Genomic DNA, 26,614 nt, shown 5'->3' on the forward strand with positions numbered 1-26,614 from the left:
TCCGCGGGCCGCGCGCGCCAAACGCGGGGCGCGCGGGGAGGAGGGGCCGCGGGGGCCTCGGCGCGAAGCGCCCCCTGGCGGCGCGGAGGACCGCGCTGGCCGTGAGGGGTGGGGGGGAGTCCCTGAGGGTCGGGGGGTCCCAGACAGGGACAGGGAAAGCAAGGGCTGGGTAACAACTGTCAGGGATTGCTGGTTATAACAGCCAGAGGGCTGGTGGGGGTAACAAGCTGCGAGAAAGAACAAGACGTGGCTGGAGAAGGGGCCGTGCAGAGATTTTTTTTTTTTTTCCCGAGACAAACATCCTTGTTTGTGGTTCCTGGGGATCAGCATAGCACGGCACAGGGGCAGGAATGGGGCCGGGAAGGGGCATGGGCTATACACCGGGATCCAGACCGCCCAAGACCCCAAAGGCTCCAGCCCGTTTCCAGAAGGGTCCGAAGGAATGGGCTGAGTGTGAGAACTCGTCTGCAGGGAGAGCGAGAAACCTGCCCCTGGAGCAGGGAATCCTGCCCATGGAAAGGGCAGTGCTCCCAGGACCCTGGACACACCCCATCGGTTGGATCGACACAGCTGGATCAACACGCCAGAACCAGGACTGGGGATCTCTTCTTCTCTCTTCCTTTCTTTTTCTCTCTCCCTCTTTAATCCACCTTCCTCTCTTCTTTCTCTTCCCTTTCTCCCTACCCCTTCACCCAAACCCCACTGCCATGTGCTCGTATGGCAGCTCAGGGACTCACATACCAACTTCCACACCAAGTGTGTGATGTCCTAATGAAGCTTCCTGAGTTTTTGCAGACCCTCTGACTTTCTGTCGTTCCTTCCCACCACGGGCACTCGCGAGTCTTGGGTGCTCCCTTCCCCTTAAGGGTGGGATGTCACAGGGGGGAGGCCCCTGGAGCAGGAACCGTGACCAGACCGAGTCCCTCACGCCCCTTTTCCCACACACTGATGGGGTGACCACCCAGTGTGAGCCTTGAGGAGCCCACCTGTGTTTTCTGCAGCTCTTTATTTAGGAAGTATAAGCAATTTTTCAAAGCGTTACTATCATTACAAAGCAGTATTGACATACACAAAGTGGGCTTCTTGCCTGAGGCACCAAATGCTGGCGGAGCAGGATCATGTATTTTTCTCTGTTTTTCTTTCCAATCCAAAATGCTGCTTCTGCTGGAGGAATAAATACGTATTTATATAAGCATGGCTTCTGCAAGCCTGGGGGCATTGCTCATCTCTGCACTGTCCCAGGATTTTGGCTTAGTGGAAAATGTGAGTTCCTGCTGCACCAAAATCAGTGAGGCAGGAGGTCCAGGTCTCTGCTCCCAGGGAACAGGGGACAAGACAAGGGGAAACAGCCTCAAGTTGCTCCAGGGGAGGTTTAGGTTGGATATTGGGGAAAATTGCTTCCCTGAAAGGGTGGTCAGGCACTGGCCCAGGCTGCCCAGGGCAGTGGTGGAGTCACCATCCCTAGAAGTGTTCAAAAGGTCTGTGGCTGTGGCACTTGGAGACGTGGGTTAGTGGTGAATGTGGCACTGTTAGTTAACGGTTGGACTCTGATCTTAGAAGGCTTTTCCAACCTTCATGATTCTGTGATTCTCTGATTCCCTCACACCAGACTATCACTGGCACTCAGTGCTGCCTGGCCAACAGCAGGTCTGACACGTCTCTGCAAGTATTTGTTAAGGGGCAAAAATGATCACAATGGGAATTGTTTTCTCTGCCTTGCAAAGATTTTGTGAAAACCGAGGCTGTGTTTCAGGGAGAGGAGGGTATCCCAGAGCAATGCCTGTCTAGCCCATCATCCTTTTGCTGAAGTGACTGAATAACCACTCTGAATGCACCAACTCATCCTTCTATAGTTGTAGAAATTCCATTTATTTAAATCTTCCAGGCTTTTCCAGGTTTGAATTCCCACCAGTTTGTACACTGCACAGGCTCTTCACAGGTTTCTGTGGGGATGCTCCTGCAAACCCAGCATGCAGAGCTCCCTGATCAAACACTGCACACTCTGCCTCCAAGCTGAATGGTTCTGACATTCACCTCCTCCGATGCACTTTAGGGAAGACAGTTCAGTCACCACAAAAAGATATTCTTGGCATGAAAAGGTATTTTATGATGAACTCCTTGTTTCCTCCTGTGCTGTTTCAGCTCACAGGCAAGGCACAGGAGCTTTGAGCTCCCCTGCAGACCTGCACCAAGGAAAACCCCACAGGAAGATGTGCAGCAGGCATGGGACTGGTGGGACCAGCAAAAATCCCCCAAGAAAAACTGGGGCAGCACATGGAGCAGGCAAAGCACCAGCCTGAGTTACAAGGCATTAGCCCGACCTGTTCCCTGTTGGTTAAAACTTAACTCCAGGCAGCAACAAAAACATGAAACCCCCAATCCCAACAGACACTGAAGCAGCCCAAACACCCAACAAACACTCTCCAACATGGGGTTTATCTTCAATGGATGATGGAGTGACTCTTTGAGTGAATTCCATGTTCTGGAGACAGGGACCTGCTGGTTTTACTTCTACGTTTAGATGCGCAGCTCACACAGATTTCAAGGGGCAAGCATATACACACACACACACACACATATATATATATAAAATCTGGCTTAGTATTGTGATTAAACAGCCAAATTCCTTTAAAAACATTGCTGTAAGCAGCAGGATTAACAAAACTTTCAGAACCTGAAGAACTGAGGTGCAAAAGGAACCTTTGTGAAGCTGCACCTCTGAATTTAGGGTGCGTCACTATTTCTTTTCAACCACCTTGCAGCAAATCTGCCTCTCAGCAGGTGGAATTTTGAACCCAGCAGCATTATCACATCAGTAGATCACATTAGCACACAGACTTTTCTTTTTTTTCATTAAATATTTGCTCCTTCTACCCAAGCCCCTTTTTGCTGGAACCTCCAATCCCATTTTTGTCTGTCTCTAACAGTGCTGAACCTGCAGTTCCATTACTCTCCTGTGGCTGCTTTATCTCCTCTTCCAGACAAGACTTTTATTTCCAGTGATGCTGCTCTCAGTGAGGGGCTGTTCCTTCATGGACTCACGTGTTCACATCCTCGAGAAGAACTCTCAGCATGCGGCTTGTTCCCTTCTGGAGGAAGGGTAATGCCATTTTGGAGGGCTGTACCACAGCCTCTCTCTCAGAGCAGCACACTCATTTCCAGACTCACAGAAGAGCCATCCCAGCTCCTTCATGTTGCTTCCAGGTTGCTCCTGCTGTGTGTGGATTCCCGGGATGGTCCCTTCCCGAATCCCGTGTGACACGTGTAGTCCTGTCCTGCAGACACATCTCGGGCAGAAACATTAATTGTTGCTACATTAATTGTTGCTGTTTGTTGGTGTGTCTGTGCCTGGCAGGGCCCTGCCTGCAGCTGAACCCCTGCTGTAAGCCCCCATTCCCTGAGCTGCACTGACCCCCAGCAACACAGACCAGTCTGAGCCAGGCTTGATACAGTGTTTGTTTCAGAGCAGGTTTTATCACAGCTCGGACTGTTGTCTCAGCATTGCACAAAGATTCTTCCAACTAAAAAGAGAAAAAAACCCCCAAATCTCAAAACATCCTTTTGGTACTTAAATAAAAAGAACCAGTCACACCCTGGAAGCATAGACACAACTAAAGCACATGGGCTTAAGGTTGTCTCTCGACCCCAAAGCTTTCAGATGGATCATCTGGGCCAGGCTGAAGATTCCTTAATGGTTAAAAATGAACAATGTTTTTTAAAAAAAAACCCCAAACCAAATCCCTGGAGGACCGAATTCCTGCACAGTTCTGATCCCACCCACAGACCCATCACATCATTATCAGCCACAGATGCTCCAAGGCTCTGCCCCACCCAGTGACTCCTTGTGCTCCTGCCCATGGGAAAAGGGCTAAAACTAGGAGGGGAAAAAACTTACCAGCAAATTCCTCTCAGTGACGAGTGGAGGGGACACAAACCCCACCAGGGTTCTGGTGATGACAGGATGTCACACAGAGAGTGAACTCTACGATACAAAGATCTCCAGCCCTCCCATCTCCCAGGGCGCTACAAGTTCCACCTCTGGCAGGCCTTGGAGCCACACTCCTGTCACCAGGCCACTTCCAGCTGTGCTCTGCAGTAGTGATTGCTCTCTAAAGGATTTTGGGTGCAGCCCCATGTGTGAATTGCCTTGTGGGCCTAAATACCCAACCTCTCCTGCTCAAGGGTCCAGTCCTCTCTAGCAGCACTGCAACACCACACCTGAACAGCCTTTGGGAGAATCAGAACCATTCCAGAAATGTCCTTATTCCTCGGTTTTTTAGGGTACATGCAGGCAGAAGCAGCTGAAGGGAGCCACAGCCTGGGCTGTGCGGAGCCAGCTCACCTTGGGCCACAGGGAAGGTCAGTGTGGCCACCAGCCCAGGCTCTGTGGCCACCAGTCTGGGCTGTGGGAGAAGGTCTCTCCTTCAACCCAGCTGGGCAGGGCTGGCAGGAGGAGCTGCCCCACACCTTTGCCTCCTGCATGAAACCCCCATTCCCACCCCTGCCAAGTCCCAAACTGTACTTTCAAATCCTTTGTTCAATCAACCTGCAAATAATTTCAGCTTTGGAAAACTTGAGGGTTTTTTTCTTTTTGGTGTGAACAACATTTTGACCTGCCTTCGCCTTCCAAATCTGAACAGAGGAGGGAGGTCAGGAAACACCACGGCGTCTGCATGGCTGTTTTGGAAGATGAATCTGTTGGCTAAGAGAACCCATTGATGCAACCAGTGTGGATCCAGAGGAAAATAAAACTGCATTTCAAACTCTCTAAAAACACCAACATTTAATTTTATAACATAACCAGGGGTTTATTCCACAATATAAACTGCAACATTTGATACAAGCTACCCAAAAAAGGAGAAAGCCAAAATACAGCTGTGGCAATTACTTTACAGATTTTTTTTTCCTGTCTTCTACATCACAGGGCCCTCAGTGACACTAGGATCTAACATTTGCTGTCTGTACACCAACCAATGCTAGAAGCAACACGCTGTTCAATTGTCATTCCAGTCACTGAAACCAGACATAGAAGTTATTGCTCAGATAAATAAACCTAGTCTACGAAAAACAAAGTGGAAAAAAACTAAAGTCTCCAAAGAGTTAACAGAGTAAACAGGGATTTCCTCAAAAGAGGATTATTGGAAAATTCATGGTGCAGGTTTTTTTTTTTTTTGTTTGTTTTTTGTTTTTTTTTTTGCACCCAAACCAAGCTGAATTAAATACGCCGGTAAATCCCAGAGAGGTAACTGAATGCTGTACAGTAAAAGGTGCATGTGTCAAATGCCTTCCAAATCGGTGGAAACCCCTGCAAACAGTCAGCATCTCAAACCTCAACAACCACAAACAGATCAAGGGAAAATACAAAAGTGTCAAAAATTGTTTTGAGTTCTGGAAAATGATCCCATAAGGATAGAAGTAGCACCATTTGCAATCTGGTTTTTAAACCAGCCCCTGTGGCTTAACTGGAAAACTGGGAGAACCTTCTTTACTCAAGTCCTGAATGGTTTATGGGAGTTTTACTTCCGATACTGTGAGTCCTTCCCCGTGCAGCTGGTGCAGATATAATCCTCCTTCTCGGCCATTTCAGGCGAGATGCCCACACACACCTGGTGGAACCACTGGTTGCAGCTGCCGTCGCACTGGACCCAATCGACCTGGTGAAGAACAGACATGGGGTTCAGAGCAGGACCAGGCAACACCCCCCAGCATCTGTGGGTCATTCTGGGGCTCCTGGTCTACGTAAACGAGTGAGAAATGTCCTGTTGTGCAGCTGCCTGGTGCTGGGCATTCACTTGCTCATTGCCCTCTGGAGATGTGGGCAGGGCACACTCCCGCTTATCCCCCCTCTTGCTTGCTCAACTACCACGGACTCAACTTCTCCATGGCCCTCCCAGACACCTGGGGCTGTCCCTCTCCTTCATGTCCAGCCTGGAAGGACCTGTGCAGAGCCCAAAGCACTGCCCCCACCCACGCCTGTATCCCAAGAGCAGAGATGGACATGGTGTTTGCACAGCCCCACCTCCCCCTTCCCATTCCGTGCAGATGTTCTGACGCGGCACAGCTGCTCCAGGGGACGTGGGATCAGTCCTACCAAACCCGGCCACAGGAGCAGGGGCAGGTGGGATCAGTCTTGCCACACAGAGACTGGCCCTGGGTGACCCTCATGAACAGCGCTTCTGCTGTCAAACGGTTCCCGGGCAGCTCCTTGTCCCAGATCCCAGCACTTGGAACACCACTGTGGGTCTGCCTGTACTGACCTCCTCTCCCTCGGGCTGGAGGCAGTTCAGGGCTGGGCAGATGGCATCCTCGTCCTCAGAGTCCTCCTGCTCGGAGAACGACATGTCTGAGGGGACCAAGTGACTTTCGCTGGAACGCTGCAGCTCCAGGAGCCGCTCCCGCTCTCTCTCCAGTTTGTTACTGCACAGATCCTTTGAGTGACTCAGTTTCAGTTTCTTCTTTTTAGGTGTTCTCATCTTTTTTACTCTCGCTCTCTTCTCACCGCAGAAGGTCTCTCTCTCAAAGCGCCGCTTCAGTTTTCTCTCCATGTAACTCATCCCATCCTTCTTGCCTCGGCAACACTCATTCTATTGGAAAGACAGTTTGGCAAGGTTCTAAGTATGCAACTAACACCCACTGTCCTTTTATTCCATACCTGATTTTTGGAATAGGCTTAAGTGCAGTATATGACAGTGCTGCCTTTTCAGCAGCCTGAGAGGAGCCAAGGGCAGGGTCAGGTCCCAGGGACCAAACTTAGAGAGAAAACTACTCTCATTTCCTGCCTCTGAGCCGACAACTTCCACGGCAGCTCCCTTGGAAAACCTCCACACCGGACAAGAGTCAAGTGTTCAAAGCCAGGATGGGGCTTGGAGCAACCTGGTCTAGTGGAAGGTGTCCCTGCCCAGGGCAGGGGGTGGAATGAGATGAGCTTTAAGGTCCCTTCCAACCCAAACCAGTCTGGGATTCTACAATTCTATGAAATCAGGACAGATGTATTTAAAGAACAGAGAGTGACCATAAAAACCAGATCCAAACTTCAAAAATATATCAGGCCACAAATTATATTCAATAATTTGTAACCACTATGTTATCAACTTCTTGATTCCTTTTGAACAAGGAAAATGTATTTTCATGGAAGTGCAGCCACAAACCCCTGTAAAGCTCACAGGCTGAGGCAGAGCCCCTGCCCCATAGTGACCCAGCCCAGTGCTGCTGTTGGACACTTGCCTTTTCGTTTGTGGGCGCCCCTGGTGATCTCTGCTCTGGCTGCAGAGCAGGGCTCTGCTTTGTGAACAGGGTCTGGTACAGCTCCTGGATTTCGGGCAAAGAAACCTGCAGCAGCTGGGCCTCCATCATCAGCTCATCCAGCTCGGTGCTAATGACTGGTGTGAAAGACAGAGAGAACAGGGATTCTTCAGTGCCAGCACTGATGAGAACTGCACAGATAATGAAAATTCTCTGGTAGCATATTAAAAGATGGTGAGAGGCTTTAAATCTGAAACTGTATGAATCAGCTCTTATCTGTTCCCCCTTGACTGCTCCTTTTTAACAGCAGGGTTAAAAGGAAAGATAAAAGCTTGCACAGAAGTTCCTGCACTGTGCCTCAGCACCCTGCCATGCTCCCATTTCCTGCTGGTTCAAGGATAAGCCATTGCCATCGTTCCTGGCAACTTCTCCTGCTTCTGGAGCTACAAGAGTGTGATGATCCATCCCCTCACTACTGAACAAACTGCCTGGGATCCATAAGCGAAGCCAAGACAGGAGAGGAAGGAGGGCTGAGAGCATGAGCCTGGCAACTGAGTCCTGCTCTACAGTCACCACTCACTGCTGCTGCCAGCTCCAGTTCCAGCTGGGGAGGTCAAAATGATAGTGTAAATAACGGCTTTTTAATACAGTACAACTCAAACATGGCCTGAAAAATAAACCTGGTGACACAAGAACTGCCTTATTTGATGTGAACAGTGACATTGCACTGAAATGTCTTGTGTAACACTGAGCTGCATTGACTCAAAAGCTTGAAGGTAAGACTTGTGTCCCTCGAGCATTATCCATCAGGAGGCAAGAAATTATTAATAACTTCTTTTACAGTCATCAAATGATGCCTGTCTGTTTTAGTCCAACTCACACAGTCTGAGGTGGGGAGAGCGCAGAGCCTGCACTGAGTGACCCTGGCACAGCAGCCCCCACAGCGGCTGAGGGAGCTCCAATCTCTGACTGTGACAGTTGTGCTGCAGCAAAGCTTAGATGGACTCATGTCCTGTGGATCAAGTACCCCATGGCCTCCTGCACCATCTCCCTGCTGTCCCCATCCACCTCCTGCATGTCCAGGGGTCTGTCCCCTCCTTTCTCCCTCCTGCAGCTTGGCTGGGGCCACAGCCCGTGGTGAGCTGTTCATGTGAGAAGGGGCCAGCTCTCCTCATACCTCTTGCCCCACTGTGCCACATCTTTTCATTACATGTGGGAAATCTGTATCCTTGAGCAATGCACCCCTCTGCCAGAGCTGGACACTGAGCTCCCGAGTTGTGAGGGGATGGAGGAACCATCAGATGTGCTGCCTGCTCAGCCATTTCCTGGTGACCAGGACATGCTGCCCCCTCCACCAAACACAAAGAAAAAGAAAGGTGGGAAAAAACCCCAAATTAAAGTGAAGATTACAAACCATGAAGTGGGATGCAGTGCTGTCCTGTAGAGAATGGAGAATGCAAATAGATGGTTCTGTTATCCCAGTCATGAGGCATGGAGAATGACATTGCTCCAATTGTCTGGGACACCTAGAAAACAAAATGCACATCGTTTCACTAAATGTGTGGTTTCAAGTTTGGAATAACTGTGATAGAACCAACACTTGTTTCTCTTACTGAAATCTTGTATCTCGATGTCCTGATGGGACCAGACACCAGGTATCAGCCCTGCCCTGCCTGTGCATGGACATGGCAACAGCAAACCCTGCACTCCCAGAGCCAGGGCCAGTCCTGCACTGGCACTGCCAGAGCCACTCACCAGGTGCCTTCCACAACACTCCCTCACCAACCCAAGTGCCTGGGCCCCTTGCAGAATCTGGGTCTCTTCAATTCCCACAGCTGCCTTCTAACGAATTTTTCAAACTCACCCGAAGGCTCCACATTCCTCACTTTGGCCGGTGCCAAAGCAGCCCAAGTCCAGTGGTTACTGTGAAGAGCTTTCTCTTGGGGAAGTGAGGGTTGGATTAGCCCAGATGACAGGGAAAACAGAATTGGAACAGGACAGCCAGCCATGCTGAGATACTGGATTCTCCAGAAGACCACCTCAAATCCATCAAAACTGAAATTTCAGCTCACACCTGTGCCGACGTGGCTCTGGAGGCCTCCCCTGTCCTGCCACAGCACCACTGGCTCCAGAAGGGTCCCTGGCTCAGGCACAGAGAGGGACCCAGGCTGATGCACAGGGTCAGATGCTCTTCTGCTGAGCTTCCCAGGGACCTCCGATTTGGGAAATGCAGTCACAAGGACCTCCACTAGCTCTGCCAGAGATACCCTGATTTGGGAGGTTAAATGACCTGAGATCCACACCCCTCAAAAATGGTTACACTGCTCTCAGGTGGGAGGAACCTCATGGTTCCGTGCTGAGCTAATACCAGTGTGCTAATAGAACTTAAACTGTTTCCATTTCAGGCCCAAACATCAACTTACATGCCCAAAATCCAGGTCTATCCTTTTCAGCTACAATAGTTGATCTAGTAAAAAGATACTTTCAGACCTAAATGACCTGAAAAATTCTCTCAGCTGTCTACAGATAGTTTTAATTTCTAAATCTAGGCTTGCTTGCTTGAAAAATTTGGTCACCACAAGCCATTGGTACAGCTGGGTGACTGAGAAGCAGCTGTAACACTCCCTCAGGCATATGTGGCATGTTTTGTCCTTTAATGTAACTGAACATGAAAACACAAAACCAGCCTAACTGTAACTGGGCTGGACTAGCAAAACTAAGGTATTTCAATCAAAAAGTAAAAGCAACAGAGTGCATTCCATTTCGAGGTGTTTCATGTTCTTTATACTGCATGGAGCTTTTATTTATGATTTTTTTCTGCATTTGTTATCTCAGGAAAGCTGTTTAACCCCTTTCCCTCTTTCCCTGTGCTTCTTGCTGAAAGATCTTTACTGGAGGAAGACAAACTCCCTCATGACTCCATCTGAAACAGCTACTGTGGCTCAACTCAGCAATACGAGCAGAATATTCAGCTTGGGAGAGGGCTAGTGGAAGTGAGAAGGAAGAGGAGCAGTAAGGGATGAAGACACTTTGTTAAAAACAATCTTGTCTGAGAGCCAAGCTGGTAACACACAGGACAGTTTGTGCCTCTGTTAGTAATTCTCCACACTTAAAACTCTCTTTGAATACTTGTAAGAACAGAATATAAAGACTAATTGAATAATGAATAATAAGCACTCCAGAAACAACAGCTCCAGCAGCTCTGTGTGTCGCAGCAGAGCGCAGAAGCTGGAGGAGGAGAGGGAGGAACAGGCTCTTTGGGAGGAATTGTTCCTGGACGTCAGCAGAAGGGGACACGAAGCTGCTGCTGGAACACACACACATCCTGGCTAATGGGCACAGCAGGACCCAGCTCCCTACAACTGTAAAGCAGGACACGAACCCTCTGCCTCAGCGGGATCTGCAGGGAGCTGCACTGAACCCAAACCCAGAACAGTGTTACAGCCTGTCCTTGCTGACCCCACGCTCCCACCACCAGGAAGCCCAGCCCAGCCTCACCTTGTTTGTCTCCGGCAGCTGGCCCGCCGAGGGCTGCCACCGGCTGTACAGTAATCCTGAGCCAACTTTGTCCTGGATGCGTTTGAGATTCCCTGAATATAACATTTGTTGTGCTCTGTGCTGCCAGTTCACAGTTCTCTCGATCATGTACCGCAGGGCGTCCCCCTCCGGCAGCCTCACACGGATGCGCTGCAGGGAGGCCAACAGCGGCAGGATCTTCTCTAGAGGCGGCTTTTCGGATCGGCGGCAGTGTGGACACAGCCACACCCGGGGTCCCTGCAAGACGCTGGGCACCGAAACACAGCCGGTGTGGAAGAACCCTCTGCAGAGCTCACACTGGATCATGGGAGCAGCCGGCTCCTTCTGGCACAGACACACTTTCAGCTCGGCATCCTCCTCGCTCGACAGCACCTTCACCTCGTTCGCTGCTCGCAGGGCACGTAGTGCTTCCATCTCCCTCAGCCGGGCTTCTCCAAGCGTGGCCATCTGGAAGGGATCCAAAGGTTATCCCCAAAGGAACACTGCTCATTACAAACAGGGTGCCCTCTGCTCCATCACTCTTCAGACATGCCGGCAACTGTCCCAGACCACCAGCGACTGTCCCGGACCGTTACAACTCTCCTCACACCCCTGTAACGCCTCCAGAGCTCTCAACCTCTGAACTGCAGCACTGGTGGAGATGGAGGAGCAGTGATGGGGATGGAGGGACAGCAGTGGGGATGTGCAGTGGTGTGACTTCAGTTCCCTTCCATTTTCTCATAAGGCCCAGAGATACAAAGCTTATTCCTTTGTAATAATACAGCTCCTAACCCCCTCTCTGTTCCAATCCTTTGTGTTTTGTACTACAAAAACATGACCTGCCTTAAAGCAGCTCAAATCCTGAAGAAATGCAGGTTTGGATTGCGGGTACTTCTCGGTGAACATTAGTCAGGCTCTGGATAATCATAAAAGGTGCCTGGGCAGGTTTCACAAACACAAATGCACCTCCAAGCCCCTGCTCTGCACACACTGCCCACTGCTCAGGGCCATGCCCTGACCTATGGACTTGCTATGGGGGTTGTAAAGAGCAAGCAAAGTCCAGCTGTACCTGAATGTGCTGTTTGCCCTCTCTACACCTTCTCATGATCCTTTTTTCAAGAATCTTTAGCATTAGTTACTATAAAGACAGTAATATATTTCAGTTCCATAAAGGCTGTTCATAACAGCTGCAACTAATCAATTCTATGCATTTTATTATGGGTCACAACTTATAAGAGGAGGGTTTATCAATACATACAAAATGGTTATTTCCCACACCATGGCTTTCAAGTGTGACGCCGGGACTAAAGTCAGCCTGGAAAAATGAGACAGCTGTGTCCATCCTGGACAGATGTGTGACTAGGGCACAGCACATTGTGACATGCACACAGGTGCTTAGCCAGGCCAGGAGTGCCCAAAACTCACTGTGGGAAGGTTCTGGTTCCCTTTGTGTGTCAGAAGAAACCCTGCCACCCTGAATGACTGCACTTTCCTAGGTGCAGCCCGCGTGAGTGCCCTGGATCTCCATAACAAGAGCTGATGGAGTGGCAGAGGGACAGGTGGGACTGGGGACCCAGCCTGTCCCAGTTAGTGCTGGCTCTAACTCTGGCCTTCAGTCAAGGGAGGCCAAAACCAATGCATGTACAGGTTTTAAGTAATTGCCATGGGTCAAAACTTAAATGTCCCACATTAAAGAGACAATTACATTCAAACTCCATCCATTGAACCCACTGCTTGTTACCCACAGGACTTCATTACCTGACCACAGGGGAGGCTCTGCATTAGGTCTGCTGGGAGGATGCCCTTTCCCACCAGCAGACTGAGTCTGCTCCACCCAGAGTAGTGTTTTAGTGACTCCATAATACATGAGGTTTTCCTTTAATTATTCAGAATGTTTATTTTAATTATAAATGGTGCTGGGTTATGGTGTTCTTTGAAAGGATCAGACCTGGGCAAACCCATCTTTAATAAGGTTTAGATATGGTGGGGGAAAACGGGTCTCTATTTTTTGTTTTCCTGTGCTTTGCTCGGCTACAGGCACTGCCTGGCAAACTGTGAGGCTGCTTCATGCACAAAGCAACACACGTTGTTTCCACTGAAAGCAATTTTGGGAAGTCTAAAGCAAGCACAGAAAAGTGCAGTCCCAAAAGTCCTGCAGAGCAGCACAGGAGGAGGAATAGGGTGAAAGCCACACTGCACGGGTGACAAACAGAAACAAGGATTCAAGGAACTCAGAGGAAGCTCCATTTTGAAAATATCTGGGCCACGTACCGCGGACGCCGTGTCCTTGCTCTCAGAGAGCGCCCGCTCCAGGTCACTCAGCGTTTCCAGCTTAGTGCTTTTCTTCTTGCCACTGGGCACTGGCTCCTTCAGCTTCTTCTGCTTCCTCTTCAGACTGAGCATTCCGATGTCACACCAGGGACACAACACCTGAGGGACAGAACAGCAGTGTCACAACCCCAGGGTTCCTAATGCACCGCCCTGCCCTAACGCAGCCACAGGTGACTGGTGAGAACTGAAGTTCCTGCACTTATTCCATCCAAGATCTGAGGGACTAGGATGAGGTTATCTGGAAGGTGGGGACAGCTGGAAGGTTGAAACTTCAGTTTTATAAAATGGCCAGACCCAAACACCCCTGCATTTCACCCAAACTGCTGGTACACAGAGACACCCGAGACGCTAAACAGCCTTCGTGGGATTGAAACTGCAAACCCTGGAAAAAAACAGATGCCAGGGACTGCCCTGCATTCCCATCTGTCCTGATGGGAGAGGAGGACTGGGGGGGTCAGAGGGGCTCGGTGTAGGGCAGAGAGTGGATTGCTCAAGGACTGCAGGTGTGACACCACCCCCTCCAAATGCAGAGGAGCAGAGAATGCAGCTACAGCCTGACACTGAGCCTGAGGAGGATGGAGCAGGAATGAACTGCACACCTGCAGCTCGGCCTGACACACTGGAGTAAATCCAGAGCCACAGATCTGTCAATATTCCCATACTAATATGGAAGATGTCAGACACTGGCACTGCCTGCTCTTGTTAGCTACTGATTAAGAAGAATAGAGAAAGCATACCTAAATCTTAAGCATATCAAAAATTTAAAACTATCATTAAAAGTATTGGTCGCTAATGAAAATGATATTAAAATAATTCATATACTCCTAAAGCAATTCTGCAAATATACTTAATATTTCCTGCTCCTTCCTGAGGTCCCACTGTAGCTCTGTGTACCTGTGCTGTGACTGTCAGGGCTGATCTGCAGAGCTGGGATCTCTTACCTCCAGAAGGGAATAGGGAGAGTTCTCGCACAGGAATGTGTTGGCTGCACATTCCTTCCAAGCCTGCACTTCGGACACCAGGGCCTCCAGCCTCGGCAGGTAATCCAGGTGCACTGGGATGGATCGACCTCTCGTGACAAGCTCCGCCAGCGTGTCCAGCACGGGCACACGTCCCCCAACCTGCAGGGTTGTAAATTAGGAAATCCTCGATGTACACAGGACAGAGCACTGCCCTGAGTCCCAGCAGCCACTCAGTGAACTGAAGGTAGAGCTCGTAAAAATGAATTTACTGCTCAAACACCTCAGTCACCTCCACAGCTGTTAATCCAACACTTGTGCTGCTTGTGTGTGAGTCAGACTACACAAACAAAACTAACACCACACTGGGGGGTGGAAGGAAGAACACACTTCCCAAATGACAAAAAAAACCCAAAAAAACCCCAGAGACTGCCAGCAATAAAAGCAACCTCACAATCTCATGCTCTGCATTCACAGCAGAAAATGGAAATATTCTGAAATCATGGAATCACAATCATTAACATTGGAAAAGACCTCCAAGACTATCAAGTCCAGCCATTGACCCAGCACTTCCAAGGCCACCACTAACCCACGTCCCCAGACCTTTTAAATCTCTCTGTGACTCCACTAACCCTGAGCAGCCTGTGCCAGGGCTTGACCACCCTTGCAGGGAAGAAATTTTCCAAATATCCAACCTGAACCTCCCCTGGTGCAACTTGAGGCCATTTCCTCTTGTCCTGTAACTGTTACCTGGGAGAAGAGCCCAACCCCCACCTGGCTCCAGCCTCCTGTCAGGTAACTGTAGGGAGCAACAGCACCAGAAGTCAAGTCCAACCCAGTCCATGAACCATCTCCAGTATCCCGTGTGCCATTTGGGAGCGAGCTCTGGCCATTCCCTTGGCAGCCCATGCCTCAGGCCATGCAGGTACAACACACCCAGAAGTGAAGTGGCACCAAGATTTAATTCCAGAGGTAATTTCTGGAACGGGCAGTGATGTGGGACTGGAAAACTACTCCCCCAAAGCAACCCCAACACCTCTACCAGCAACATCCAAGCTAGCAACCTCCTGATACCAAGAACGTACGTCACAGCGACCACAGGCATTTACTAAAACCCTCACAGAACTGAAGCAAAAATTCTTGGCACAGACAGACACATTTTTCCATATCCAGGAGGCAAAATTTCAGTGTCCAGACCAAGAAATTTTCAAATGCCATGAGTAATTCACTTAAGACCTTTCAAGAAAGCCCTCAAACAAAAGTTAGTATAACATGAACTTTATTCCTTCAAAATATTTAAGCCCAGGACAATTACTTTTTAAATAAAAGCTCAAAAGAAGTTTTTATAGAAAGCTCAGTTTAGGCTAAAGAGGCTTGAAAATACTCCTAAGTCAGATCAGAGTTCACTTTATGGAAAAAACACAAGGACAAATAAAAATATAAAAAAATATTTGGCAACTTATATTAAAATGTGAAACTGGGCTACCCCAGTGCCACCCTGGCCTGATCTGGACAGTCTCAACTGACCTCTGGCTCAAGCACTCGCAAGGTTGAGCCAGGAAACCACTTCTGTATCACCAGACTGTACCTCAGTGTGGTACAAAAGTGTGATTAACAGGGACTTGTTACTGAGCAAAACTGACCTTAAGGTAAAGTTCCATAATACAGCAGCTTTTTAAGTTGAGATTTTTGCTAACAGCTCCTTTACAGAGTTTACTGCAGTTAGCTGCAAAGGTGAAGGAGCACAGATCAAGTGCAGAACCAAGCAAAAATCAGGGCAGTGAGTGTAACTGCACCATGGCCGAGGGAACAGGCAGCACAGACACGGGAAACACAGAGCACACCCGGGCTCTGGAGCCCCAGAGCACAGCCAGGGTGCAGAGGGTGGCTCTGGTGACCTGGGCAGGGTCACTGTCCCTGCCCAGCAGCCACGAGCACAGTTCATGTACCTGCAGAGCCTCCACCTCCTGTATCCAGTCCTTGGCCTTCTGCACCGCGTCCTTCAGCGCCGCTCCGTTGGGGAGGTAGGCTGGGATCTCCTCCAGCTCCTTCACTGCTGCTGCCAGGCTGCTCAGGGACTGTCGGGGTCTGGGGAGCACAACAGCTCAGATGTGAGATGCTGCATTACAGAGGGGGCTCTTCTACTCACCAGGGCCATTAAAATCAGAGGGTCACACCAAATAATGGTGTTATGTCCAGCCCTGGGCTGCACCCAGCACAGTCTGGGCATCGGGAATGCAGGGGAGCTTTAGAAATGTTGGCTCGCTCCAGGCTCCTACTAGAAACATTCTCACTCAAGGAAGATTCACCTTTCATTAACTTTTCAATGACAGAACCCTGGATCCTCAAACACTCACCAAAATCCCAACCAGCAGCAGCTGAAAGATTCTGCTTTAGAGGGTTAAACCACTGAAATTTGGCTTTTCTCCACTTCCCAGTTTGATTTCGTGGTTTTAGAAAGGTACAAACACAACACAGCTCAATATTGGAGGTTAAACCCAAGTTTAGTCAGCTCTGTGCTCTATTAAGTTATTTTAAAACACTCTGGTTAGTAGTGGGTAAGACATACTCCCATGCTTTCGTAAGTATGAGGCTGGGGCAAAATTGGAAAAAAGGAAAAAAAAGGAGAAAGGAGAAAGGAGAAAGGAGAAAAGGAGAAAAGGAGAAAAGGAGAAAAGGAGAAAAGGAGAAAAGGAGAAAAGGAGAAAAGGAGAAAAGGAGAAAGGAGAGGAAAGGGAAAAGGGAAAGTCGAGAATCTTGAAGGGAAAAACCCAGCACACAAGTTTGCAGCACCCCCATTTTTCTTTAGAAATCAGGAGGTCAAAACAACAAGCAAGAAAATTTTTCTTAGTAAGGATGTATTTGGCCTGTTTCCTTTTCCCCTGCACCAAATAATATGGAAAAGTCTCCTCCTTGTTAGTTAGAAATAGTCCTACATGGACGATAAATTTTACCCATTGGTGGTACATATCTAAGCTCCATCTGGACTCACATCCTCCAGCCTGACACTGGGTGGGAGAAGAAGGTGAAAAAGAAGGAAGAAGCATCTTAAACCTCTTTCTTGTGGTAAAAGGAGAATTTGCATAATGATGGTGGAGCACCACAAACATGGCAAGGCAACCAAAAATGACTCGATGCCTCACTCTCTTTCTCCAGCCCTGCAACCAAAAATGACTCCATGCCTCACTCTCTTTCTCCAGCCCTGCAACCAAAAATGACTCGATGCCTCACTCTCCTTCTCCAGCCCTGCAACCAAAAATGACTCGATGCCTCACTCTCCTTCTCCAGCCCTGCAACCAAAAATGACTCCATGCCTCACTCTCCTTCTCCAGCCCTGTCCCTTCTGGCAGGAACAAGCTTTGCCTTCCTGCTGTGAACTGGATGAACAAAGGGGAGCCTCTTCAGGAGTCATGGCACTTCCATCCGGAACAGCTCATGGAATTCCAAAAGGCAACACTGAGATTTAGCTCTACCTGGCCTTTATCAGGTTCCTGGCTTTGTCATCCCAGTGCTCGGACACGGTGAGGAGCTCCTGCAGCTTCGCCATTGCCTTCTCCACCGCCGGGTAGGGCGCGAGTCCCACCCCCGAGTCTATGAGACGCCTCATGTCATCCAGAGTGAGGGAGTTTTGGTCTGAGGAAGCCAAGTGCACATCCTCGAGCCAGCGGGCCTGCTCCAGGCGCGTCCGCAGCTCGGCCAGCTGGGGCAGGTCAACGTCAAAGTCAAAGCTGACGTCCAGCAGCTCCTGCAGCTCCGCAGCACTGGGCATTTCCTCAGAAAGGAGTTTTTGGCTTTGCTGTTGGAAAGCTTCCACACGGTCAAGAAGGTCCTGAAATACACAGATGCAACAATAAATCAGAGAAAAATCCACTGCCAAGTCACTTAACCATGGAAGTGCAAGGTTAACCATGGAGTGCAGGCTCCTGGCAAACACCCCACTGCCACACACACAGTGCATGGGCAAATTATCCCAATGTCTGGAACACTTCAACTGTGTCTTCAACAGACAATGTACGTACCAGCACCTCCTCATACATAATGTGGCCACAAGCTTGAGTATCCCAGAACAAGGGAATTCCACCCCCAACTCCTGTGAGCTGAGACAGGTGTCAGAAAGAGGGTTGGGAAGAACAATCTAAAGGGAAATTGAGTGTGCCACAAGTGCTGCCATCTGGCTTTGTTCTGCAATGGTTCAGAATGGCAGCTGAGGAACAGAAAAGTGAGGATTACGAAGGCTTTGAAGAACTCTGGGATTCATTTCTGCTGCACTGAAGGTTTTTGAGCTGCACCCCACAGTGCCAATGAGCCACAGGCATTTTACTCTCTCATGCATTGCTACTCTTTCTCTCTCCATACACTCTGCAGCTAATCACCCTAAAAGGTACCTCTGGGGCTGTTTGCACTTTTCCCAGGTTAAGGCACAGTCACCCAGAGCAATCCCACTGCCGAGGCTGGGATTATTCTGCATGGAGCATCCTGCCCAGTGCTCCCAGTACTGTCTGAAATGCTGTTCCTGCAGGAAGTTCTTCCCTCACAGCTGACACCTTGGCATCTTGCCAGCAAGACTGTTTCCCAGGGTGGGCAGCCTCCCCCAGCATGGAATAAAGCCTTTATAAGAGACAGATTAAACTGGGAACCCATCTCCAGTTACTGTTGGTCATTTACATTAACAGCGTGATTTACATGACTCCATATAATTGAGGCTTGTTGAGGATGATATAAAGGAACACCCTGACCATATGTGTTTGCTATTTCCCTGTTCAAGAATGCCAGATGGAGAGGAACTGTTTGCATGTCTGGAATTTCCAAACTTCTGCTTTTCAACCAGCAAGAGAACTTCACAGCTCCAGTGCTATAAACAAAAAACTGTAAATAGGATTGTATCAAATCTGATCCACACACTGCAGGGCTGATAAAGCTTCCGAGGCAGCGGCCAAAGCCGAGTTGAACTGGTCTACTCCCATTCACTTACACAACACTGTCTGGTCTCTCAATGCTGGATGGACACTTAAGGGACAGTTCTGGAGCTGGACACAGCATCTCCTGGTTCCAGGTGTCACAAATATGCAAAGCTCTCTCCTTTAAGACAGGAATTGCAGCTGCCCAGACTTTATTTTCCTTTCTTTTAATTGCCCCTTGGTGTGATATGCAACATTTTGGCAAATTCTGAAGTGAAATTTTGAATTACTTTCAGCTCCTCTGAGGGCTGATCATCTGGGGAGCGCAGAAACAGCACCAGCTGTGTGGGGGACACAGTGACCTGGCTCCCTGACAGCAGCACGTTCTCTACTAGAGCAAAGATTTGGGCAGCCTGGGCTGGGTTTGGCTGGAGTTATCTGTGGGGTTTCCTGGAATGTGGGTAGAGAACATGAGGAGGGATCTAATTACAAGATTATAAGAAAGCTGATTCCAGACTAACAAAGAATGAAGGTGATAAGAGAGAGCTCCCTCAGAGTACTGTGGAGTTTGAATGTTCTCACATTAACCTGGTTTCTCTCAAGAGCAGACCAGTTAACTGACCTCAAACTTTTAACCTGTAGTTGCCCAAGTCATCCTGCTGCTTCTCCTGCACTCCTTTATACAACACTAACACTCTGATTTGCCTGTGTAGTATAAAACTCTGCTGCCTGTGAACTCCAGCAGGTCAGAGCTCCCTTCCTGAATCCCCTGTGCACAGGTCACTCCGGCCTGCCAGTGCACAGGTATTAGTTCCTGGAGCAAACAGTGAGACAGGAGATGGATGCAGGGCAAATCCATCCCTGCAAACGCTCACGTTCTCTCCTCTAGCATTTCCAAGTTACCTTGAGCAGCGGTGTCTGGCTGAGGACACAGGGCAGGGCATAGAGCTGCCTCACGAACAGCCGGAGCTCGTTCACTGTCAGCTGGTTCTGACACTTCCCTCCTCCGGAGCGGTACCTGCAATGACACGGTTCAGCTTTCCTGGTTACCACTGGAAAAAATAGAAATAAAATATCTGAACTCCGAGGCCAGGTTGGACGGGGCTTGGAGCAACCTGGTCTACAGAAGATGTCCCTGCCCATCGCAGGGGGTGGAACAAGATGAGCTTTAAACTTCCTTCCAACCCCGAACATCCCAGATTTTTTGGATTCCCTAACATCCGCTCATGATTTCTTGTCAGTCAGGCCTTACTGAGGAATAACAGAATATTCACAAGCACCCAAGCAGCCCAGGGCTCACATACATGAGAAACCTCAGTCTGCCACAGCAGAACGAGCTATTGTTGAAACACTCATATTAAATGGGATTCTGGAACAACTACTCAGCCTGGGAAGGGCACTGGTTATTATGGAATAAAATTAGGCTTTTTTCCAGAACACAAAGCAACTGTGGATAAACTATTCAGTTATGTTGCAATAGCTATTGTAGTCAGCTCTGCCCATGCCCACACCAAAAGAGAACAAATCCCAATTCTGAATGGGTTTTATATTGACAGGTCGTGTAGGCACTTCTGAAAAATCCTCTCTACGCTGAAATCAGCACTTTTATTTTTATCTAAAAGCTTTGTATCAAATGAGTGGCTTAGAAGTGTTAACAAACTGGCCAATATTAAAAACCTCTCTAAACTCAAGCCACTATTAACGAGGTCTGAGAACCCTGAACAGAAAAGGAAAGAGATCCCTTACAATGCTGGCTCCAACTGAATCCACAGTGTGTCATTTACACAAAAGAGAACAACAGCCCAGCAGGATATGCCAGCACGACTGGAATGTGAACACTATAAAATTAATTTTAATTTACCACTCTGGGTTAAAAATAGGTATTTTTATAGGATACACAGGATCACATTGGGAGTTCAAAACCCCACGGAGAGTTGAACAATAAAATGAATTCAAAGCCTCAGGTACAACACAGGTTTCCTTACAGTGTGCTTTGTTCTACTGTTTTCTGTGGAAGCTCTACTGTATCTTCTAGGGAAAGGCACAGGTTTTTAAATACATAAATATTTATTTACATATACATATCTAAATGGCAAAACTGACTCTCACAAGACATTTTTGATAACCAGAAAATACATGAGCCTAAGAAAAAGCCAGACAGAAGCCATTCCACGTCCATCCAGGGTTATTTAATCACAAAGTTCTCCAAGCATAAGGTCTCTAAACTCTTGGAAACTAAGGAGCAGAACAAGTTTCACGAGGCCTAGAGAGGGAAGAGGATGGACAGGGAGAACATCCCTTTATGGCAGCAGGTCAGAAACACTGTCCCCTCTCAGTGTCAGGAGAAGGAGGAACACGCTGTGCTCTGGCCTGATTTAGATGTTCACAGAACTTCTTCCAACCAGCATCTGGGGAGGTTTAATCCCCCAGCACTGAGAGAAGCAGAGGAAATAGGGATGTACAGCCCATTTGCATCTCTTCAGGTAATGCAGACAAACTGGTGAGCAAGAATGACAGGATTTAGTCTAAGACAATATCATCATCTCTCCTGGTCTTCTCCCCAGGAACTGCTGTGTTGGCTATACTGGAGGAGATCCTCCCGTGTCACTGACTGCCATGACTAACAGGGACAACCTTCCCAGAGGAGCCAAGTCTCCTGCACAACTCTTCCAAATTTGGGATCAGACAAAAATGCTCAGTCCATAATGGAAAGTTTGCCAAAAGCATGAACCAAATTTTAAGCAGAATCCACAATCCTTCCCAACCAACACCTGGCACTCAGCATGATGAAGGCTGCCCAGCATCCTGCAGCTTCAGGCAGATAAATCTGTATTTCATGTAACACTTACTAAGAAATTAAACAGATAATTCTCTTCTTTATATCTTCCTTTGCAGGTTATGAGCACTCCCCTCTTCAATCTTTTAAGAAAAAAGATAATCAAGTACCGTGGTTTTTTAAAACTCCTAAAAATTATGAAGACCTGAAACTGGACTTCTCCCAGAAACATGCCAAAAAAAGATCCAAGTAGAAATGGTGAGAGAAGGGCTAAAGCCTCTACTAGACTCTCAGTCCAAGTGCTGCCTTGTTGCTGTGTAGAGCAGCACAGGATGATGCCCCAGGGGCTGGCAGGCCCAGCTGTGAGGAAGGCTGAGAGCCTCTCATGGTGACAAGAGAACAGACCTAGTCAAGGAGATGAAGATAAAAATTGCTCCCAGCTCTTCCCAGGCCAAGCAAAGTCAGGGACACATTCAGAGCAGGAAGGACCCATGTGGCACAGAGCAGCTGGGAAGGGCCTGGCTGCTGCTCCCAGTTCAGCATCGGGAGACCTGAGCAAACACCAGGGATGGGAGAACCCAGACAGGGGATGCCAGAAGGAGAAGAGATGGCTCAACACCAAATGAAGGAGAAGATCAGGAGTGAACAAGTCTTTGATGATGGTGCCACAAATGTCCAGGTTGGAAGTTCCCTGCGTGGCCAAAGCCTGTGGGAGTGCTGAATTTCTCATTCCCAGTTGCAATATTTTTATGTTGCTATGACACATAAAAGCAACATGAAGAGGGGCTTCATCCTCTTGTGTGTGCAAGACAGCAAAGGTGAATTTTTATCAAGTCCCTGCTACAAAGGCTTACACAGAGATCACCAGGAAGGAAGACAAGAATCATGTCTAAATGTGACAGCAGAATATTCTACTCCAGAAGTCCTTCCAAGCCAGTCTTTGAAGTACTGCAAGAACACAGGAGTGACAAGCTACACAGCTCCTGCTGAGGCAAGTAACATGCAGGAACCACACACGTGCAGTTCCACCAGCACAAAAACCAACTGCTCCAACAAACACCATGTTGTTCAAATCAGCAGAAATGGGTGAAAGTTGTCCAGATGGAACAAATGAGACTCAATTTTTCCTGGAGTACTCCATACTTAAGACTGTTGGACATGAGCAATATTGTCCTCCACATACATAAACACAACATTTTCTTAGAAACCACTGTCCCCTGAGGCTCGATGTGCCCATGGTGAGTGTGGGTGCCATGACCAATGGCTTTAAGTTGAAGGAGAGCACAGTTAGATGGGATATTGGGAAGAAATTCTTCCCTGTGAGGGTGGGGAGGCCCTGGCACAGGTTGCCCAGAGAAGCTATGGCTTCCCCATCCCTGGAAGTGTCCAAGGCCAGGTTGGACAGGGCTTGGAGCAATCTGGGCTAGTGGAAGGTGTCCCTGCCCATGGCAGGGGGTGGAGCAAGATGATCTTTAGGGTCCTTTCTAACCCCAGACCAGTCTGGGATTCTGTGTGTGGGTGGAGAATGTGCAGTAGAAGATGGTAACTTGTGGATCCTGAGAGAAAGGCTCTTATATCAATACAGGCACACCAGACTCATGTAATGAGGAGATCTGGCCTTGGTCTTCTGTTCTTCTGGCTCTTTTCAACTTATTTCAGACATGGAAGTGCCAGCAGGAGCAGGCAGACAGTTCACAAAGGATGTGTTACTCAAACCCCTACCTTCAAATCTCTTGAGCAAATAACCTGTCTAAAAGATTCAATATAAAGAGCAGGTATTTTTCAGAGTTTTCATACAACATTCCCACTAGCAACAGCTCAGGGAGTTAAGGCACTTCATTTTTCCACAAGACAGAGAGTAATGAATACAATGACACCTGCACTATGGACAGATTTACAGCCCCCGTGGCACAAAGACAAGTGGACTGTATCTTGTTGGCTGTGACTTTGTACCACACCATTTTTTCCTTTCAGGGAACACTGGAGTAAATTTACTGCCCAGCTGTCACACACGGAGCAAGAGGAGATTTGAAAGCTCAGAATGTTTAAGTTATTACACACAATAAAGGTGAATCTCCCTGTCAAAGATGGCTCTCTTGAGGACACTGAGAGATTCCTCCAACTTTTAAGTCTTGCAGAGCACTGGAGGCCATCACTGGCCACTGACATCCACCTCTGGTGCCTCGATTTTGCTGCAGACACACAGTGACACTTACCTGGTTTGTCTCTTGCCGTTCAGCAGCTGCTGGGCCACTGAGGCACATTTGTCCGCGTCCTGTGTCACCAGCCGGAGGTGTCGCAGCAGGTCGTTGTCTGGGAACTTTTTCATTTCTGATTCTTCTATCAAAGCCTTAAAACTGATGAGACCTGTTGAGAAAGACATTAAGCTAAGAAGTCTCCCTCTGCCATGGATTTCCACGGTAAGGCTTAGAAACACAACACATTAAATGCATTTCTATTTCTACTCCAGTTTCATTTTGTGTCAAAGTGATTTACAGTCTCGTCACACAGAGATAGCTTAGCATCATTTCTGGGACTGTAACAGCTGAAATACTCACTTTAAAACATGAAATGACATATGACTTCTTTTGGCTGTCACATAAGAAAAACGTTGCTACTAAAAAACGGAAAAATGAGCCCTTTTTATGTGCTGCAGACAACAGGTAAGATGCTCACTTTTTTTGTTGTTAATTTTTGCCTCCAGAGCCTCGTTGACGTTGGAAGCCCACTCGTTGTACGACTCCGCGCGCATCTTCAGCGCGTTCATCATCGGGTACAGCTCCTCCAGGGTGTAGCGGTACCTGCAGGCAGCACAGGACTCAAATTGAGACCTACAACCACACCACGGCTCTTCCTGAGACAATTTCAGAGTTGCAATTACTTCAAAAAGCGATTTCAGCAGGACAATTAAGGAATTGTGAAACTGTCTTAAAGAAAGCTCCATTCACGTAGGACAAAGATCTACCAAATAGCAAAGGAAAGCTGACAACAGGAAGGAAAGCTCTGAAAAGCAAAACAATATGTCCTGGCAAGGACTGGATATAAGGGACAATGACCTTGTTGCTATAAATAAAAATGCAAACTAACTTAGCCAGCAATTTTTGCCATTATAGAGCAAGAAGAGCTGAATGCTGAAGAGAAAGAGGCTTTGTGTGCAAGCACAAAACAGGCCCGTTGTTATGGGGGCACTGGATTTGCAAAGGACTGAAACAGAAACAGAAACCAGCCCTACTGACAACAAAGCAAGCAGCAGATTACCAAACCACAGTACCTACACAGACAATATTAACTTCAGATCATGGTATTATTTGCTATCTCAAGCTTACCCCACTTTGTATTTGTAGGTGGGACAGGAGCAGAGGTCCTCAACATGGTACAAGCACACCAACAATCCAGGTTTACAGGGACAATAAACTGCTGACATGAAGCAGGTGGTTTTACACTTCAAACACTGTCGCTCGTCATCAGGGAACAGCTCAAATGTCACCCTCTCTGAGTCGGTCACTCCCTGCAAGACAGTGTTACATCACTTCAAAGCCTAACAAAGAGGTGACTGTTACAAAGAGGTGACTATTCCAAGCTAAAACATCAGAAGGTAAATTTATCAAAGGAATAATGAAGTTTTTAGAAATAAGATATTAAACCCAGGTAGACAGAAATTTTGGTAATGAAAAAACAGCTTTTCTGACTACATTACTGAAAGGAGAAATATTATTTTAAAAGCAACATTTGAACAATATTAAAGGGCAGGTGCTAAAACAAGGTGCACAATAAATGATTCTTTACCCAGGTGGTCCTCTGAAATTCATGACACAGGAAGGAACTATGTACCTCTAAGCCACTGACTCCCCACTAAAAGTACCAGCATGTCCTCACATCACTGTTTCAACTGTTCCTTCATTCATTATAATAAATCCCATCCCTGGAAGTGTTCAAGGTCAGGTTGGACAGGACTTGGAGCAACCTGGTCTAGCGGAAGGTGTCCTTGTCCACGGCAGGAGGGTGGAATGAGATGAGCTTTTAGGTTCCTTCCAACCCAAACTATTATTTCCAACAACTCACCAGTTTATCCACCTTCTCACGCAACCTCTTCTCCTCTTCAATCATAATAGCCATGTCTTTCTGGACCGTAGACGCCACCACAACGTCCAGAACATCTGCTTTGGAAGCCATTTTGCAGATCATCTCATCGTGGGAGAACACACAGTAGCGGTTCAGCAGCCGGTAATGCTCCACGCACTGGCGGCCCAGGGGCAGCTGTGGGACAGACATTGGGGGGGTTCATTTGGACAGTGACATTAAGGCGCTGACTCTTCAAACAACTGACCAAAAACTACCCCAGGGAAAGGCCAAGACAAATCTTTCTTGCAGCAATGTTCATACTTCACAGTGTAAAATGAGAGAAATCAAGACAGCACTTTGGCCACAACAACCCCCTGCAGCCCCACAGGCTGGGACAGAGTGGCTGGAGAGCAGCCAGGCAGAGAGGGACCTGGGAGTTTGGATTGACAGGGAGCTGAACAGGAGCCAGAGTGTGCCCAGGTGGCCAAGAAGGCCAATGGATCCTGGCCTGGCTCAGGAACAGTGTGGCCAACAGGTCCAGGGAAGTGATTCTGCCCCTGGACTCAGTGCTGGTGAGGCCACCCCTCAAGTACTGTGTCCAGTTCTGGGCCCTCAGCTCAGGAAGGATATTGAGGTCCTGGAGCAGGTCCAGAGGAGAGCAACGAGGCTGGTGGAGGGACTCAAGCACAAGTCCTATGAGGAGAGGCTGAGGGAGCTGGGGCTGTTCAGCCTGGAGAAGAGGAGGCTCAGGGGAGACCTCCTCACTCTCTACAACTCCCTGACAGGAGGGGGGAGCCAGGGGGGGGGTTGGTCTCTTTTCCCAGGCAACT

General features: G+C 48.4%; 1 protein-coding gene across 1 annotated transcript in view; it reads right to left on the reverse strand.

Annotated features, from left to right (window-relative positions):
• Window positions 1-4,768: 4,768 nt before the first annotated feature.
• The window catches only part of KDM5B (lysine demethylase 5B), a 55,816-nt gene continuing 33,970 nt past the window's right edge, over window positions 4,769-26,614 (reverse strand). The window contains 14 exon segments of the mRNA XM_017821418.1: window positions 4,769-5,654; window positions 6,258-6,584; window positions 7,225-7,379; window positions 8,657-8,768; window positions 10,741-11,226; window positions 13,030-13,188; window positions 14,031-14,210; window positions 15,998-16,136; window positions 17,522-17,877; window positions 19,850-19,964; window positions 23,939-24,089; window positions 24,399-24,523; window positions 25,049-25,230; window positions 25,785-26,082. Coding sequence (XP_017676907.1) covers window positions 5,517-5,654; window positions 6,258-6,584; window positions 7,225-7,379; window positions 8,657-8,768; window positions 10,741-11,226; window positions 13,030-13,188; window positions 14,031-14,210; window positions 15,998-16,136; window positions 17,522-17,877; window positions 19,850-19,964; window positions 23,939-24,089; window positions 24,399-24,523; window positions 25,049-25,230; window positions 25,785-26,082 — 2,923 coding nt within the window. The 3' untranslated portion in view covers window positions 4,769-5,516.

Source organism: Lepidothrix coronata, unplaced genomic scaffold, assembly GCF_001604755.1.
Source record: "Lepidothrix coronata isolate B3197 unplaced genomic scaffold, Lepidothrix_coronata-1.0 Scaffold90, whole genome shotgun sequence".
NCBI classification, from domain to species: Eukaryota; Metazoa; Chordata; class Aves; order Passeriformes; family Pipridae; genus Lepidothrix; species Lepidothrix coronata.